At 46.0% G+C, this 14,011-nt stretch overlaps 1 protein-coding gene across 1 annotated transcript in view; it reads left to right on the top strand.

Moving 5' to 3' along the window:
* Positions 1-14,011, top strand: part of TRPM1 (transient receptor potential cation channel subfamily M member 1) — a 307,999-nt gene that overhangs the window by 277,580 nt on the left and 16,408 nt on the right. Inside the window, exon 23 of the mRNA XM_063926248.1 lies at positions 13,508-13,528. Coding sequence (XP_063782318.1) covers positions 13,508-13,528 — 21 coding nt within the window. The remainder of the gene's footprint in view (positions 1-13,507; positions 13,529-14,011) is intronic.

Genomic DNA, 14,011 nt, shown 5'->3' with positions numbered 1-14,011 from the left:
GCTAGGTCAGGGATGTTGAACGTTTGGCCCTCCAGCTGTTGATAAACTATACATACCAGCATGGTCTGCTAAAACAGGAGCAGGCTATGCTGGCCTGTCTACTTCACCCACATCTGGAGTGTGCATGGTTCACCATTTGTGTTCTAGGTCCAGGGTCAGCAAACTGCGTGTCGACATCTGCTGTGGAACTACAGATCCAAGCATGTCCAGACTCAATGATAGCATGCCTTAAACCATAAGCTGAGACAGGGGATGTTGGAATGTGTTTCAGCACAGCATTTGCACGGACCCAGTTTGCTAACACATGTAGTTGAATATACATTTCAAACAGCTTACAATTACATTTCTGTTTAACAAATTAGGGGGGGGAGCGGGGTTGAGAGGGGGGGAGTGAGAGAGGGAGGTGGGTTCAGAGGGGGGGATCAGTTAGTGGGGGAGAGGGGTTGAGGGGGAGAGTGAGAGGGGGAGGGTGGTTGAGAGGGGGAGGAGGAGGAGGAGGAGGAGGAGGAGGAGGAAGAGGAGGAGGTTTGATGTGGGGTGGGTTGTTGAGGGGGGAGGTGGTTTGAGAAGGAGAGGAGGAGGAAGAGGATGTAGGATTTTCCTCGGCTTGCTGAGGGGGGGAGGCTCCGTCTTCCTCCTGTTGCCTTTGGCGTTGTGCTTGGCCTAAAAACACAATATAAAACAGTAGCTTTATGGTGAATCTCCAACAAATCCCAAACATACTGTAAATGTTACTGTCATCATTTTAAAACATTTAATACAATACATTTTGAGAAACGTGTGTGTTATTTTTGGCCCTGGGTATTTTGTGACCCTTACACATTATTAATATTGGCCAAAAATGAAATAGCTAACACACACGGGAATGTACTGTGGCACAGGAGTACATGGGAGTTGTGTGGCAAACCACTGTGCCTTGCCATACTAGCTGGCCCTATAGGTTTCAATCTCCTGCTTGCCCACATTCATTCTCCATAACACATATGTTAATCCACACTACGCCGGACTATTTACAGAGTATTATTACACATAGTGATGATCCTACTTCCTGTAATTTCTGTATGTATTAATGAAGGAACACACTGCATGCACTCTACACTGTCTTTCTCCAGCCTACAGCCTGTGGGGTGACTCTCCACCCCACCCCCCCACCCCCACACATTACACCCTAACCACTCTGGTCCCCAATGTGTCCTGCAAGCCCACATCACACACAGTCTCTAAACATACAATACAAGTGTGATGTGTAATGCTGTTTTAAAATATATTTGAACTTGTAATGCTATATATCTCACTCACGCAAACACACCTTTAATTGCATATTACTTACATTGGCGGATTTCCTGGCGTAGCTGCGCCAGCAATTCAGGCTGACGGAGGTGGAGGTCTGACCACCGCCGCTCCAATTGCATTATGGTCCGCTTTGTGCAGACCCTAGCCCGCAGTAGCCTGCAGACCTCCGCGTAGGCCGCACCCTTCCGCGAGTTGGGAACGTATGGGCCCACGCGCCTATGCGGCGGTCCATTACAGCGGTTAGCAGCCGCAGCTCCCTCCTCGAGAATGCGGCTGCTCGCATGGTGCCAATGGCGTTTTCCTTACATGGGCATATATTTATAGTGTATGCTGCATGTTGATTGGCCCAAATATGATGTGGTCATCGTTATTGATAAACTTTATTAATATCAGTACAGTGACAGGTTAGGGTAAACATTTTGAAAGCATTCACAGACGCGATTATTCGTACCTAGCACAGCTAAAAATCACACATCTATGCACACATTATACATTTAAATCACTAATCGTATAAAGTAAACACATTCTATATAGAGAGAGAGAGGACAGAGGGCCAGATGTACTAAGCCTTGAAAAGTGATAAATATCACGGTGATAAAGTACCAACCAATCGGCTCCTAACTGTCATTTTTCAAACACAGCCTGTAACATGGCAGTTAGGAGTTGATTGGCTGGCAGTTTATCACTGTGAAATTTATCACTTTTTATGCTTAGTACATCTCCCCCAGAGAGAGAGAAAGAGAGGGAGGGGGTGGGGTGTTTTTTCAAACTCACCACATTTGGACGCATAAATCAGCTACACCAATGCAGATTTTGGAATTAAGGCCTGTACACACTGGTCGATGTATCGGCCGTTCTCTTGAACGGCCGATACATCGCGGGACCGTCGGCCAGTGTGTACGGGCGATACGTCTGTGAACGCCGTCGTTCACAGACGTATCGCGTCGGCCGCGCAGCACAGCCGACAGCCAATATATCTAACGATATATTGGCCCGTCGCTGTGTGTGTACCGGGCGGTCGTCCGACCGCCCGTACACATGCTGCGGCGGCCGGCGGTGATTGACAGGTGAACTGGGCCGGAGCGAGCGCCCGCCCAGTTCATGACGTCAGTCCCCGACGGATCGGGCTGTGTGTATGCACAGCACACTGCCCGATCCGTACATAGATATATCTGCAGATATATCTAATAGTGTGTACCCACCTTTAGTGTGGTCAGATGGTGGCAATGTTTGTAAGCAGTTTCATGAAATAAGGGAAATAAAAACATTACAAATGTCTTGTTTACATAAATGTCAATACAAAGCGTAAACCTAATAAAAATCATATCAACATAAACTTTTTGGACCAGCACAATGCAAATAAATTTGTACTTTACATTATATGTAGACAACATGCTACAAAACTTATGTTCAATGGCCAATTACAGATGACTCTTGTTCACAGTCACTTATGGATCGACTCAAAACACATAAATAAAATCCATGTGACCCAAATGTTTTTCACACTACATTAGGATTTGATACAGCTGTAAACTACATTCACATATGTTCAACCTCACTCCATTTTACACAATATTACCATAATGATGAAGCTATGTGTCCCCGTATTACTAAATAATAGTCCAATATACGAATGAAACATGCATATATTAGAGATTTGAGAGGGTTTATTAGGAGCTGAATATGCCTAAAGTACAGAGGGATTTATGATCACGTTTCCTATCTGTATTAGTATCTTTTTATATATGCTGTGACTCACGGTTCTTCAAAGGCTTTATAAGAGAGATAGCAGGGAAATGTATTAAATATAAAAGATAACAACGTGCTCTCTACTTTAGAAATTGTGTGTATTTCATGCCATCATAAGGAAATGTAACCTTAATATTAAACACTGAGGTTTATGCCACGCTATTTTTATGCCTGGCAACCATTCAATTTAACCGGTTATTTCTTTACAATCACAAACTTAGGATATACAGTGTTGCATATATATACAAATCTTCTCTCTGTGTCGATATATACACAGGGACAGTGTCTCCCAGTAGCCATTTTTAGTGTTATAGGAATGTACACATTTAAACACGATCAGTGATTGTCAATGGCAGTTTATATGTCCTGTATAGGCACAATATAATATCATACGGCACGGGATATAATCACTGCTGATTTGTGTTATACATCACAAACCCATATATATAGGCCATCCATAAATAAGTGGGTTGCATGTACCCTATATATTTATAGGGCATTTTTGCACATTAAAAGATCTTTGAAGAACGATATATCATAAGCACTGAGAATGTACAGACAGTGAAATTGTGAGACACGGATTTGATACAATCTAATCTAGTGCGGCATAATTATCAATCATTGTGCATCTATATGATACAGTAAATACTAATCTACCCTCTTTACATATATATCGTTAACAGGATTTATAGATATCCTATGCTGTTGTGATTTATTAAATAATCATATTTCAATACAGTGTAATAAGGCAGCATATTACCCAAGAATGATACTATATATAGGATATCCATTGATGTATTTGCACACTACTTTACAAATGCTATTGTAGCCAGATATTTCCCTTATTAGCTCTCTCTACCACATGGTGATTTGTATCTAAGGGGGTAATTCCAAGTTGATCGCAGCAGGATTTTTGATAGCAATTGGGCAAAACCATGTGCACTGCAGGGGAGGCAGATATAACATGTGCAGAGAGAGTAAGATTTGGGTGGGTTATTTTATTTCTGTGCAGGGTAAATACTGGCTGCTTTATTTTTACACTGCAAATTAGATTTCAGTTTGAACACACGCCACCCAAATCTAACTCTCTCTGCACATGTTATATCTGCCTCCCCTGAAGTGCACATGGTTTTGCTCAACTGCTAACAAAGTTCCTGCTGCGATCAACTCAAAATGACCGCCTAAATGCGTGAATCATATATTTAGCAACAGTGTTTCTTCTAGTTTCAATCACAACACTAAGTAACACTCTACTCACCACTGTTGCAATGTACTGTAACAACTTGTGATTCAAGCAGCCAAATAATATATCTCCCTCTGTGGCATATGATTTAAGCCCCAGTTAATACATGAAGTACATATCTCTATTATAATTAGCACTGATACAATGCTGCATAAATACATGCACATTCATGTACATTTGGAATAATTGTTAAGGACATATATTAAGGGTATGACACATCAGCGTTGTTTTTAATCTTTAATCACAATTTGTTAATTTCTGTCACAAACTTTTTCTTTTTTGTTAGATTTTAATATTTCGCTCTATTATTAATAAAGGACATGTCTCAGTCCCTCAAACAATAATAATTCTCAGTACTAATCTTAGTTAATGGGCATTTGAGCCTTTATTTGACATTGCAGTGTGGACATACACTTTTTGAAAACAATACAGTAAAACTTGCTGGTTGGGTTGAGTGCACCTTAAATTGTACCTGGTTTCTTTTTCCCCTTCCCCTCCCTTCGGGGAATTGATTTTATATACCTGAAATATTGCCAAACTATTCTTGCCCTAACAGCATGGCCACGCTGCGCCTCCGTGCCTGGTCTGAATGTCCGCCCAACCCCTGGCTCCTCATCCTCTCTGGGCAATTCCTCTGATTGAGGAAGCTCCAGGCGACTCCTCACAGCAATATTGTGGAGGATGGCACACAGGACCCCAATTTTACTTACAATTTCCAGAGAATACATGAGGTCGCTACCAGTGCGGTGGAGCACACGGAATCGTCCCTTCAGGACCCCAATGGTGCGCTTCACCAGCTGCCTAGTGGCTGTAAGCGCGGAATGAAACTCGGACTGTGGCCCTGGCCTGGGTGTGTTGTAAGGAGTCATGAGCCAGGGGGTGCAAGGATATCTATGATCTCCTGTAAAAACACAATAACATCATAAGTGTACAGATTTAACAACATACCGAAAAAAAACAAAAAACACTACAAAAATACTATACAGAAATACTCACCCAATAGCCACATGTCTTGGCCTTCCATCATCATTCTTAATCTTTGCCAGATCCCTGATTGCCGAATGAAATGGGCATCATGGGCACTCCCGGGGTATTTTGCATTCAGGGACAGGATCCGGAGTTATGGGCCACAAACAACCATGACATTCAGTTTCCTGTTCCTATATATTTCCTCATTATGTTTTGGTGCCACAAGTGGAACATGTGTCCCATCCACAACCCCAATAACATGTGGGAAGTGACTACCTCCTACCTTTAATTGCCGCTTCACCAAAGCCAGGGCACCAGCATCCAATGGCATTGATATGAACTGCTTTTTTTCGTTTTAAAAATGTGTCTAGGACGCGACGGGGGGACCTTTGAAAACTTTCCCTGAGACATACCTACCAGCACGCCAACGACGTGCTGGTAGGATCCTGTAGCACAGAAATGTAACACAGCAAGGAATTCTGTCAATGCTGGTATTGCTGTAGGATACCGAATAGTAAGGCCACTAATACATGTTACTCTGCAGCTTCTAATGCAAAGAGAGGTGCTGCAGCAGCAACCAGGACAGAGAGAAATGCTGCAGCAGCCAGGGCAGAAAGAGGCTGCAGCAGCCAGGGCAGAGAGTGGTGTAGCAGGACAGAAGTAACACTGCTGTACAGCTACAAACAGACAGGAAACATATAAAGAGGGCGGCAGAGCTCCGGCATATGCTGGCTGTCAGTCTCTCTTGCTGTCGCCTCTGGCCTGCCCTGTTCCCTACTTAGTCTCCGTGTCAATGTGCGCCCCCTCTGCTTCACTTCCTCCTGCTCTGCGGTTGCCTGTACATCGGCCCGCAGTATAGCGGACAGAGGAAGGGGGGCAGGCAGCTGCGTGCCCTATAACTTTTCCAGCACCCGGAGCCACCCTCGCTACACCTCTGTGTGTGATGGAATATGCCTTTTATGACATTGCTATTACCTGAGGTGGCTTCTGCGATCTTTGGGCGGTTGGTTCAGAGTGGGTACTGGGAGCAAACCTAAAGTCTTCACAAAAAGAGGAGGTGTTTTGGGCATGTCATGGGTGTGTAACAGCATGCAGTTCCAATGAAGACTCTGCACCAGGCTGGGGCTACTCAATGTTGTAACTGATGGTGCATCAATGGTGGAGTAATTGGATCCACTAACGCAATTGAGCATTTCTCCAGCGGTATAAGCCCCTCAATGCTCATGAAGTCCAGTCTCTGCAGCTCCGGCGGCATGTGATCTCAATAAGGCACCGGTTTGCTATCCAATCAGAGCTCATGGACCGGCAGCTACGGCTCCTGATTGGCTACCGGTCTACAAGCTCTGATTTGCTAACGAACCGGCGCCTCATTTGAGATGCCCGCCGCTGGAGCTGCAGAGACTGGACTTCACGAGCATTGAGGGGCAGGAGAGGCACTGCGCTCTCCTCCCCTCACACAGCACAAACAGGCAGCTGTGACCAGGGAGCACTGTATATCTGGCACTGTGGATCAATGTATATCTGGCACTGTGGGTGCATTTGTGTATCTGGCACTGTGGGGTCATTTGTGTATCTGGCACTTTGGGGTAATGTGTATCTGACACTGTGGGACAATGTGTATCTGACACTGTGGGGCAATGTATATCTGGCACTGTGTGGGCATTTGTGTATCTGGCACTGTGGGGCAATGTGTATCTGACACTGTGGGGGCATTTGTGTATCTGGCACTGTGGGGGCATTTGTGTATCTGGCACTGTGGGGGCATTTGTGTATCTGGCACTTTGGGGCAATGTGTATCTGACACTGTGGGGCAATGTACATCTGGCACTGTGGGGGCATTTGTGTATCTGGCACTGTGGGGCATTTGTGTATCTGACACTGTGGCGGCATTTGTGTATCTGGCACTGTGGGGCAATGTGTATCTGGCACTGTGGGGGCATTTGTGTATCTGGCACTCTGGGGCAATGTGTATCTGGGACTCTGGGGCAATGTATATCTGGCACTGTGGGGCAACATGTATCTGGCACTATTGGGGTCATATGTGCATCTCCCCCCCCCCGCTCGTGCTGCTGTGCATTCTGTCCTCCTTGAGGGCGACTGACTACCACTGCTTGTTGTCTCAGTGTGTAGCTTACATAGCTGCTTGTCGCGTGCTGGGGCATCCACTGGTTACAGCCTAAGCTGTGTGGCAAACTCCAACTCCCCTCCACGTGGGGGAATGTTTTATTAATTATATTTCTCATACGTCCTAGAGGATGCTGGGGTCCACTTCATGACCATGGGGTATAGACGGTTCCGCAGGAGCCATGGGCACTCTTAAAACTTTTCAATGGGTGTGAACTGGCTCCTCCCTCTATGCCCCTCCTCCAGACCTCAGTTTTAGAAATGTGCCCAGGCAGACTGGATGTACTCCAGGGGAGCTCTACTGAGCTTCTCTGAAAAGGCTTATGTTAGGTTTTTTATTTTCAGGGAGAACTGCTGGCAACAGTCTCCCTGCTTCGTGGGACTGAGGGGGCAGAAGTAGGAACCAACTTCCTGAAGAGTTTCATGGCTCTGCTTCTGGCTAACAGGACACCATTAGCTCCTGAAGGGTACTGAACGCTAGCCGTGTCTAGATGCTCACTCCCACAGCACGCCATCACCCCCCTCACAGAGCCAGAAGTCAGAAGACAGGTGAGTAGAAGAAGACAGATCTTCTATCAAGTAAAGTGACGGCTGAGATACCGTGCGGCTGGCGGGAGCGCAGCGCGCCATTGCTGCCCACACACACAGGCACTGCAGGGTGCAGAGCATGGGGGGGGGGGCCCTGGGCTGCAAAAACACCTCTATAAACTGGCAAAAAGGGGGTATAAGATGCCCAGGCACAGCCCTACCCCCGCCAGTATAAATATTATGAAAAGTCTCTGAGGTAAAAATGCGCCATTGTGGGGGCGGAGCTTCTTCCTCAGGCAGCCAGCACACTGCTCAGCGACATTTTCTCTCTCCTCAGGCTGCAGAGACATCGCTGGTCTTCCTTCACTTCTGACTACAAGTATCAGGGTGCAAAACAGGGGGGGCACAAGCGAATTTGGTGCTTTACAAGTGTGTATTACTGTGTAAAAAGCGCTGCATGTCAGTGGGCATTCTGTGTTCACAGGCATTAGATACTGGCGATGGGGTTGCGAACTGGCTGCTCCTAAACTGTGTCCCTCTGACAGATTTTACTGTGAGTCTGTCCCCTATAAGTCCCAGTGTGTCTGTGTGTGTGTGTGTTGTACATGTGTGTAAGACATATCAGAGGCAGGGAGTTCCTTCCCGGAGGAAACCATTTTAGGGACACAGAAGTGTAATGTGGTGGCGCTGCCGCCACACCAAGAGCCTGCATTGGTGAAAGAGATATGTGATAGTATGCATCATATCAATAGGAGATTAGATAAGTCTGAATCTCATGCTGAATGCTGGAGAAAATCTGTGGAGATGTGATTTTTCAGGGTTCTGTTCTTCCATCCGCAGGCAACCCCTCTGGGTCACCTAAGAGACCATTTGCGAATATTGTGAATACTGATACCGACATGGACACTGATTCCTGTCTCGACGATAGTGACTCCAGGGAAATAGATCATAAATTGGCAAAAAATATACAATATATGATTGTAGCTATAAGGGAAGTTCTGGAAAGTCACGAAAGCCACTCCGGTACCTCAGGAGAAGGCTTATTTTTATCAAGAAAAGAAATCTAAGGTCACTTTCCCTCCTTCCCACGAGCTTAATACTCACTTTGAAGGGATGTGGGTGAATCCAGAAAAGAAATTTCGTATTCCCAAGAGAATTCAAATAGCTTATCCTTTCCCAGTAGAGGACAGGAAAAAAGGGGAGTCACCCCCCTGTGTTAGACAGTGCACTGTCCAGGTTGACAAAGAAGGTAATTCTCCCTGCACCTGGCACGGCTGACCGGAAAATGGAGACTACATTGAAATCCATTTATGTTGCCAATAGTACACTGCTTAGGCCCACAATTGCTTGCGCATGGGTAAGTCGCGCTATTGAAAAATGGTCAGACAGCGTGGCATCAGAAATTGACACGATTGATAAAGATGAGATACTCCTTAAGTTAGGGAATATCAAAGACGCTGCCGCATGCATGCTAGAAGCGATGAAAGATATTGGAGTCTTGAGTTCACAAGCAGCTACCATGGCAGTATCGGCTCAGAGGGCATTGTGGATTCGCCAGTAGAACGGAGATGCAGATTCCAAAAGAAATATGGAGGCTCTCCCATATAAAGGTGAGGCCTTATTTGATGATGGACTGGATGCGTTAGTCTCGGCGGCTACCGCAGGTAAGTCGACATTTTTTCCCTCTGCGCCTGCACCGGCAAAAAGGACATATCACTCTCACATGCAGTCCTTTCAGCCCAATAAATACAAGAAAGCGAGAGGTTCCCCCTTCTTTGCAGGTAGGGGAAGGGGAAAGGGAAAGAAGTCTGCAGTGGCTTCAGGTTTCCAGGAGCAGAAGTCTACCCCTACTTCTGCCAAATCTACAGCATGATGCTGGGGCTCCCTTGTGGGAGGCCGCTCGGATGGGGGCACATCTCAAACTGTTCAGCCAAGGTTGGGTTCAGTCTGGCCTGGACTCCTGGGTTTTGCAGATAGTATCCCAGGGGTACAAGCTGGAGTTTCAAATCAATCTTGCCAGCTTCTCTTTCAGAACGAGAGGCAGTAACAGCGGCAATTCAAAAATTATGTCAGGATCAGGTCGTAGTCCTGGTACCTTTGTCACAACAAGGGGAGGGATTTTATTCCAGCCTCTTTGTAGTTCCGAAGCTGGACGGCTCGGTCAGACCGATCCTAAACCTAAAAAATCTGAATCTCTACTTGAAACGGTTCAAGTTCAAGATGGAATCACTCAGGGCAGTGATTTCGAGTCTGGAGGAGGGGGATTACATGGTGTCAGTAGACATAAAGGATGCTTACCTGCATGTTCCCATTTATCCTCTTCACCAGGCTTATCTGAGATTCGCGGTTCAGGATTGCCATTACCAGTTCCAGACGTTGCCTTTCGGTCTCTCCACGGCGCTGAGGGTATTCACCAAAGTGATGGCGGAGATGATGGTCCTCCTTCATCAAAAAGGAGTCAATATAATTCCTTATCTGGAAGATCTCCTGATAAAGGCGAGATCCAGGGAGCAGTTGCTACAGAACATCACGCTCTCCCTGTCCATACTCCAACAACATGGTTGGATCATAAATTTTCCAAAGTCACAGTTGAAACCGACGACAAGATTGTCTTTTCTCGGGATGATTCTGGACACAGAAGTTCAGAGAGTATTTCTTCCGGTGGAAAAGGCTCTGGAAATCCAGAAAATGGTAAAACAGATATTGAAACCATCAAGTGTGTCGATCCATCAGTGCATTCGGTTGTTGGGGAAGACGGTGGCGGCCTACGAGGCCATGCAGTTTGGCAGGTTCCATGCCAGAGTATTTCAGTGGGACCTGTTGGACAAGTGGTCAGGATCCCACCTACACATGCACCGAAAGATAATCCTGTCGTCAAATCCAGGATTTCGCTCCTGTGGTGGCTACACAGCTCACACCTACTAGAGGGATGTAGGTTCGGGATTCAGGACTGGGTCCTGGTAACCACGGATGCAAGTCTCCGAGGCTGGGGAGCTGTCACTCAGGGGGAAAGCTTCCAAGGAAAATGGTCAAGTCAGGAAACCTGCCTTCACATAAACGTGCTGGAATTGAGAGCCATTTACAACGGCCTTCAACAAGCGGTACATCTTCTTCAAGATCATCCCGTACAGATCCAGTGGGACGATGTAACAGCAGTTGCGTACATAAACAGGCAGGGCGGAACAAAAAGCAGAGCAGCAATGGCAGAGGTGACAAAGATCCTCCTCTGGGCAGGAAGACACGTGACGGCTCTGTCGGCAATTTTCATTCCAGCAGTAGACAACTGGGAAGCATACTTCCTCAGCAGACACGATCTCCATCCAGGAGAGTGGGGCCTCCACCAAGAAGTCTTCGCAGAGGTCACAAGTCTTTGGGGAGTTCCTCAAGTAGACATGATGGCATCTCGTCGCAACAAGAAGCTTCAGAAATATTGTTCCAGGTCAAGAGACCCTCAAGCAATAGCAGTGGATGCGCTAGTGACCCAGTGGGTATTTCGGTCAGTGTATGTCTTCCCTCCACTTCCGCTGATCCCAAAAGTTCTCAGAATCATAAGATTAACAAGGGTTCGAGCAATCTTCATTGACCCAGACTGGCCAAGGAGGGCTTGGTACCCAGATCTTCAGGAGTTGCTCATAAAAGATCCTTGGCCTCTTCCTCTTCGCGAGGACCTGCTGTAGCAGGGGCCATGCGTGTATCAAGACTTACCGCGGCTATGTTAGACGGCATGGCTGTTGAGCGCCGGATCCTAGCCCGAAAGGGTATTCCAAAGGAAGTCATTCCCACACTTATTCAGGCCAGGAAAGGAGTAATGTTGAAACATTACCACCGTATTTGGAGAAAATATGTGTCTTGGTGTGAATCCAAGAAGGCTCCTATGGAAGAATTTCAGTTGGGACGTTATCTCCATTTTCTGCAGGCTGGTATGGAGGCGGGCCTTGTCAATTTTCTTCCAAAAACAATTGTCCGCTCTTCCAGAGGTTCAGACATTTGTGAAAGGGGTTCTGCACATCCAGCCTCCATTTGTGCCTCCAGTGGCACCATGGGACCTTAATGTGGTGTTGCAGTTCCTTCAATTGGATTGGTTTGAGCCTCTACAAGAGATAGAGTTGAAGTTTCTCATTTGGAAAGTGGTGATGCTTTTGGCATTGGCATCCGCAAGGCGGGTGTCTGAATTGGGGACCTTGTCTCACAAGAGCCCTTACCTGGTCTTTCATAAGGATAGGACGGAGTTGAGAACTCTGCAACATTTTCTTCCAAAGGTGGTTTCATCTTTCCACATAAACCAACCTATTGTGGTGCCAGTAGTTACCGACACGTTCACTGACTCAAAGTCTCTAGATGTGGTTAGAGCTATGAAGGTTTATGTCACTAGAACAGCTAGGATACGGAAAACAGAAGCTCTGTTTGTCCTGTATGCTCCCAACAAGATTGGGTGTCCTGCTTCCAAGTAGACTATTGCGCGCTGGATCAGAGGTACGATTCAGCATGCACATACTATGGCTGGATTGTCATTACCTACGTCGGTGAAAGCCCATTCCACTAGGAAGGTGGGCTCCTCCTGGGTGGCATTACAACTTTGCCGAGCAGCTACTTTGTCAGGGTCAAACACATTTGCTAAGTTCTACAAGTTTGACACCTTGGCCGATGAAGACCTCAAGTTCGGGCAATCGGTGCTGCAGGGTCATCCGCACTCTCCCGCCTGTACTGGAGCTTTGGTATAAACCCCACGGTCATGAAGTGGACCCCAGCATCCTCTAGGATGTATGAGAAAACAGGATTTTAATACCTACCGGTAAATCCTTTTCTCCTAGTCCAAAGAGGATGCTGGGCGCCCGTCCCAGTGCGTACTTTACCTGCAGTTTTGTTTATTAGAGTTACACATGTTGTGTTTTCTTAGTTTCAGCATGTTGCTGTAATTGGTTCATGTCTGTTGGCGTGTGTTATGTTGAATGCCATGTTGTGCGGCATGGTTGAGGTGTGAGCTGGTATGTATCTCACCATTAGTATTAAAGTAAATCCTTTCCTCGAAATGTCCGTCTCCCTGGGCACAGTTCCTATAACTGAGGTCTGGAGGAGGGGCATAAAGGGAGGAGCCAGTTCACACCCATTGAAAAGTCTTAAGAGTGCCCATGGCTCCTGCGGAACCATCTATACCCCATGGTCATGAAGTGGACGCCAGCATCCTCTACGGACTAGGAGAAAAGGATTTACCGGTAGGTATTAAAATCCTGTTTTCCTCTGTGAGGGATCCAAAGTCATGTTTTCCCTCTGCCAACTAACTTTCTATATAATACTCAATATATGAACTATATATATTAATATATTAGGGTGTTACACAGGCGTGCATGATCTGCTTGCCCCTCTCAATCAGACCTCTTATTCCACACCTTAGCATGCTCATTTAAATGAGGCCACGCTTTAGCCGCTAAATATCAGAACTGTTGGTAGGTTTGGTACAGTCACTGGTATTGGCTTATAACGCATGGACTGTAACCTCATAAATGATTCTTGCTTTTTAATTCTTTATGTTTCTGATTTTGTTCATTTCTATTACTTTTTCTCTTTTCTTCTTTCCTTGCATGCTACTGTTTTACTGATCAGTTTACGCCATGGAGATAAATCGTAAGTTTGACAGTTTTAATAGAGATAGAAATTGATCCATAGAAATAGATATTTGTAGCATTCTGGTAAAGCTTGTGCACACAAGTTAGGCTGCAAGTTTACAGACAGCAGAACTGTATCCAACTTTTAGGTGTCTATTTACTAAGCCCTCTATGAAGATAAAGTGGATGGAGATAAAAGTACCAGCCAGTCAACTCCTGTCATTTTTCAAACCCAGCCTGTGACATGGCAGTTAGACAGTGATTGGCTGGTACTTTATCTCCATCCATGGCTTAGTAAATAGACCCCTCAGTGTCCAACTCCCCACTACAAACAATGCAACCAGTTACCCATTACCCATACATTTGTACGAATGTGTGTAACACTCTCCATTTTTTTCCTAGCGTGTCTTCCACAGGGTTGGGTACGATTGGTGGACAGTTATCATGTGACATATTGTGTGTAAACTTGCCCACTGTACTTTAACATGCATATAGTAGAAAT

The sequence above is a fragment of the Pseudophryne corroboree genome, chromosome 6, assembly GCF_028390025.1.
Source record: "Pseudophryne corroboree isolate aPseCor3 chromosome 6, aPseCor3.hap2, whole genome shotgun sequence".
NCBI classification, from domain to species: Eukaryota; Metazoa; Chordata; class Amphibia; order Anura; family Myobatrachidae; genus Pseudophryne; species Pseudophryne corroboree.
The sequence above is the reverse complement of the archived record's forward strand: the minus strand, read 5'-3'. Positions and strand labels throughout refer to the sequence as shown.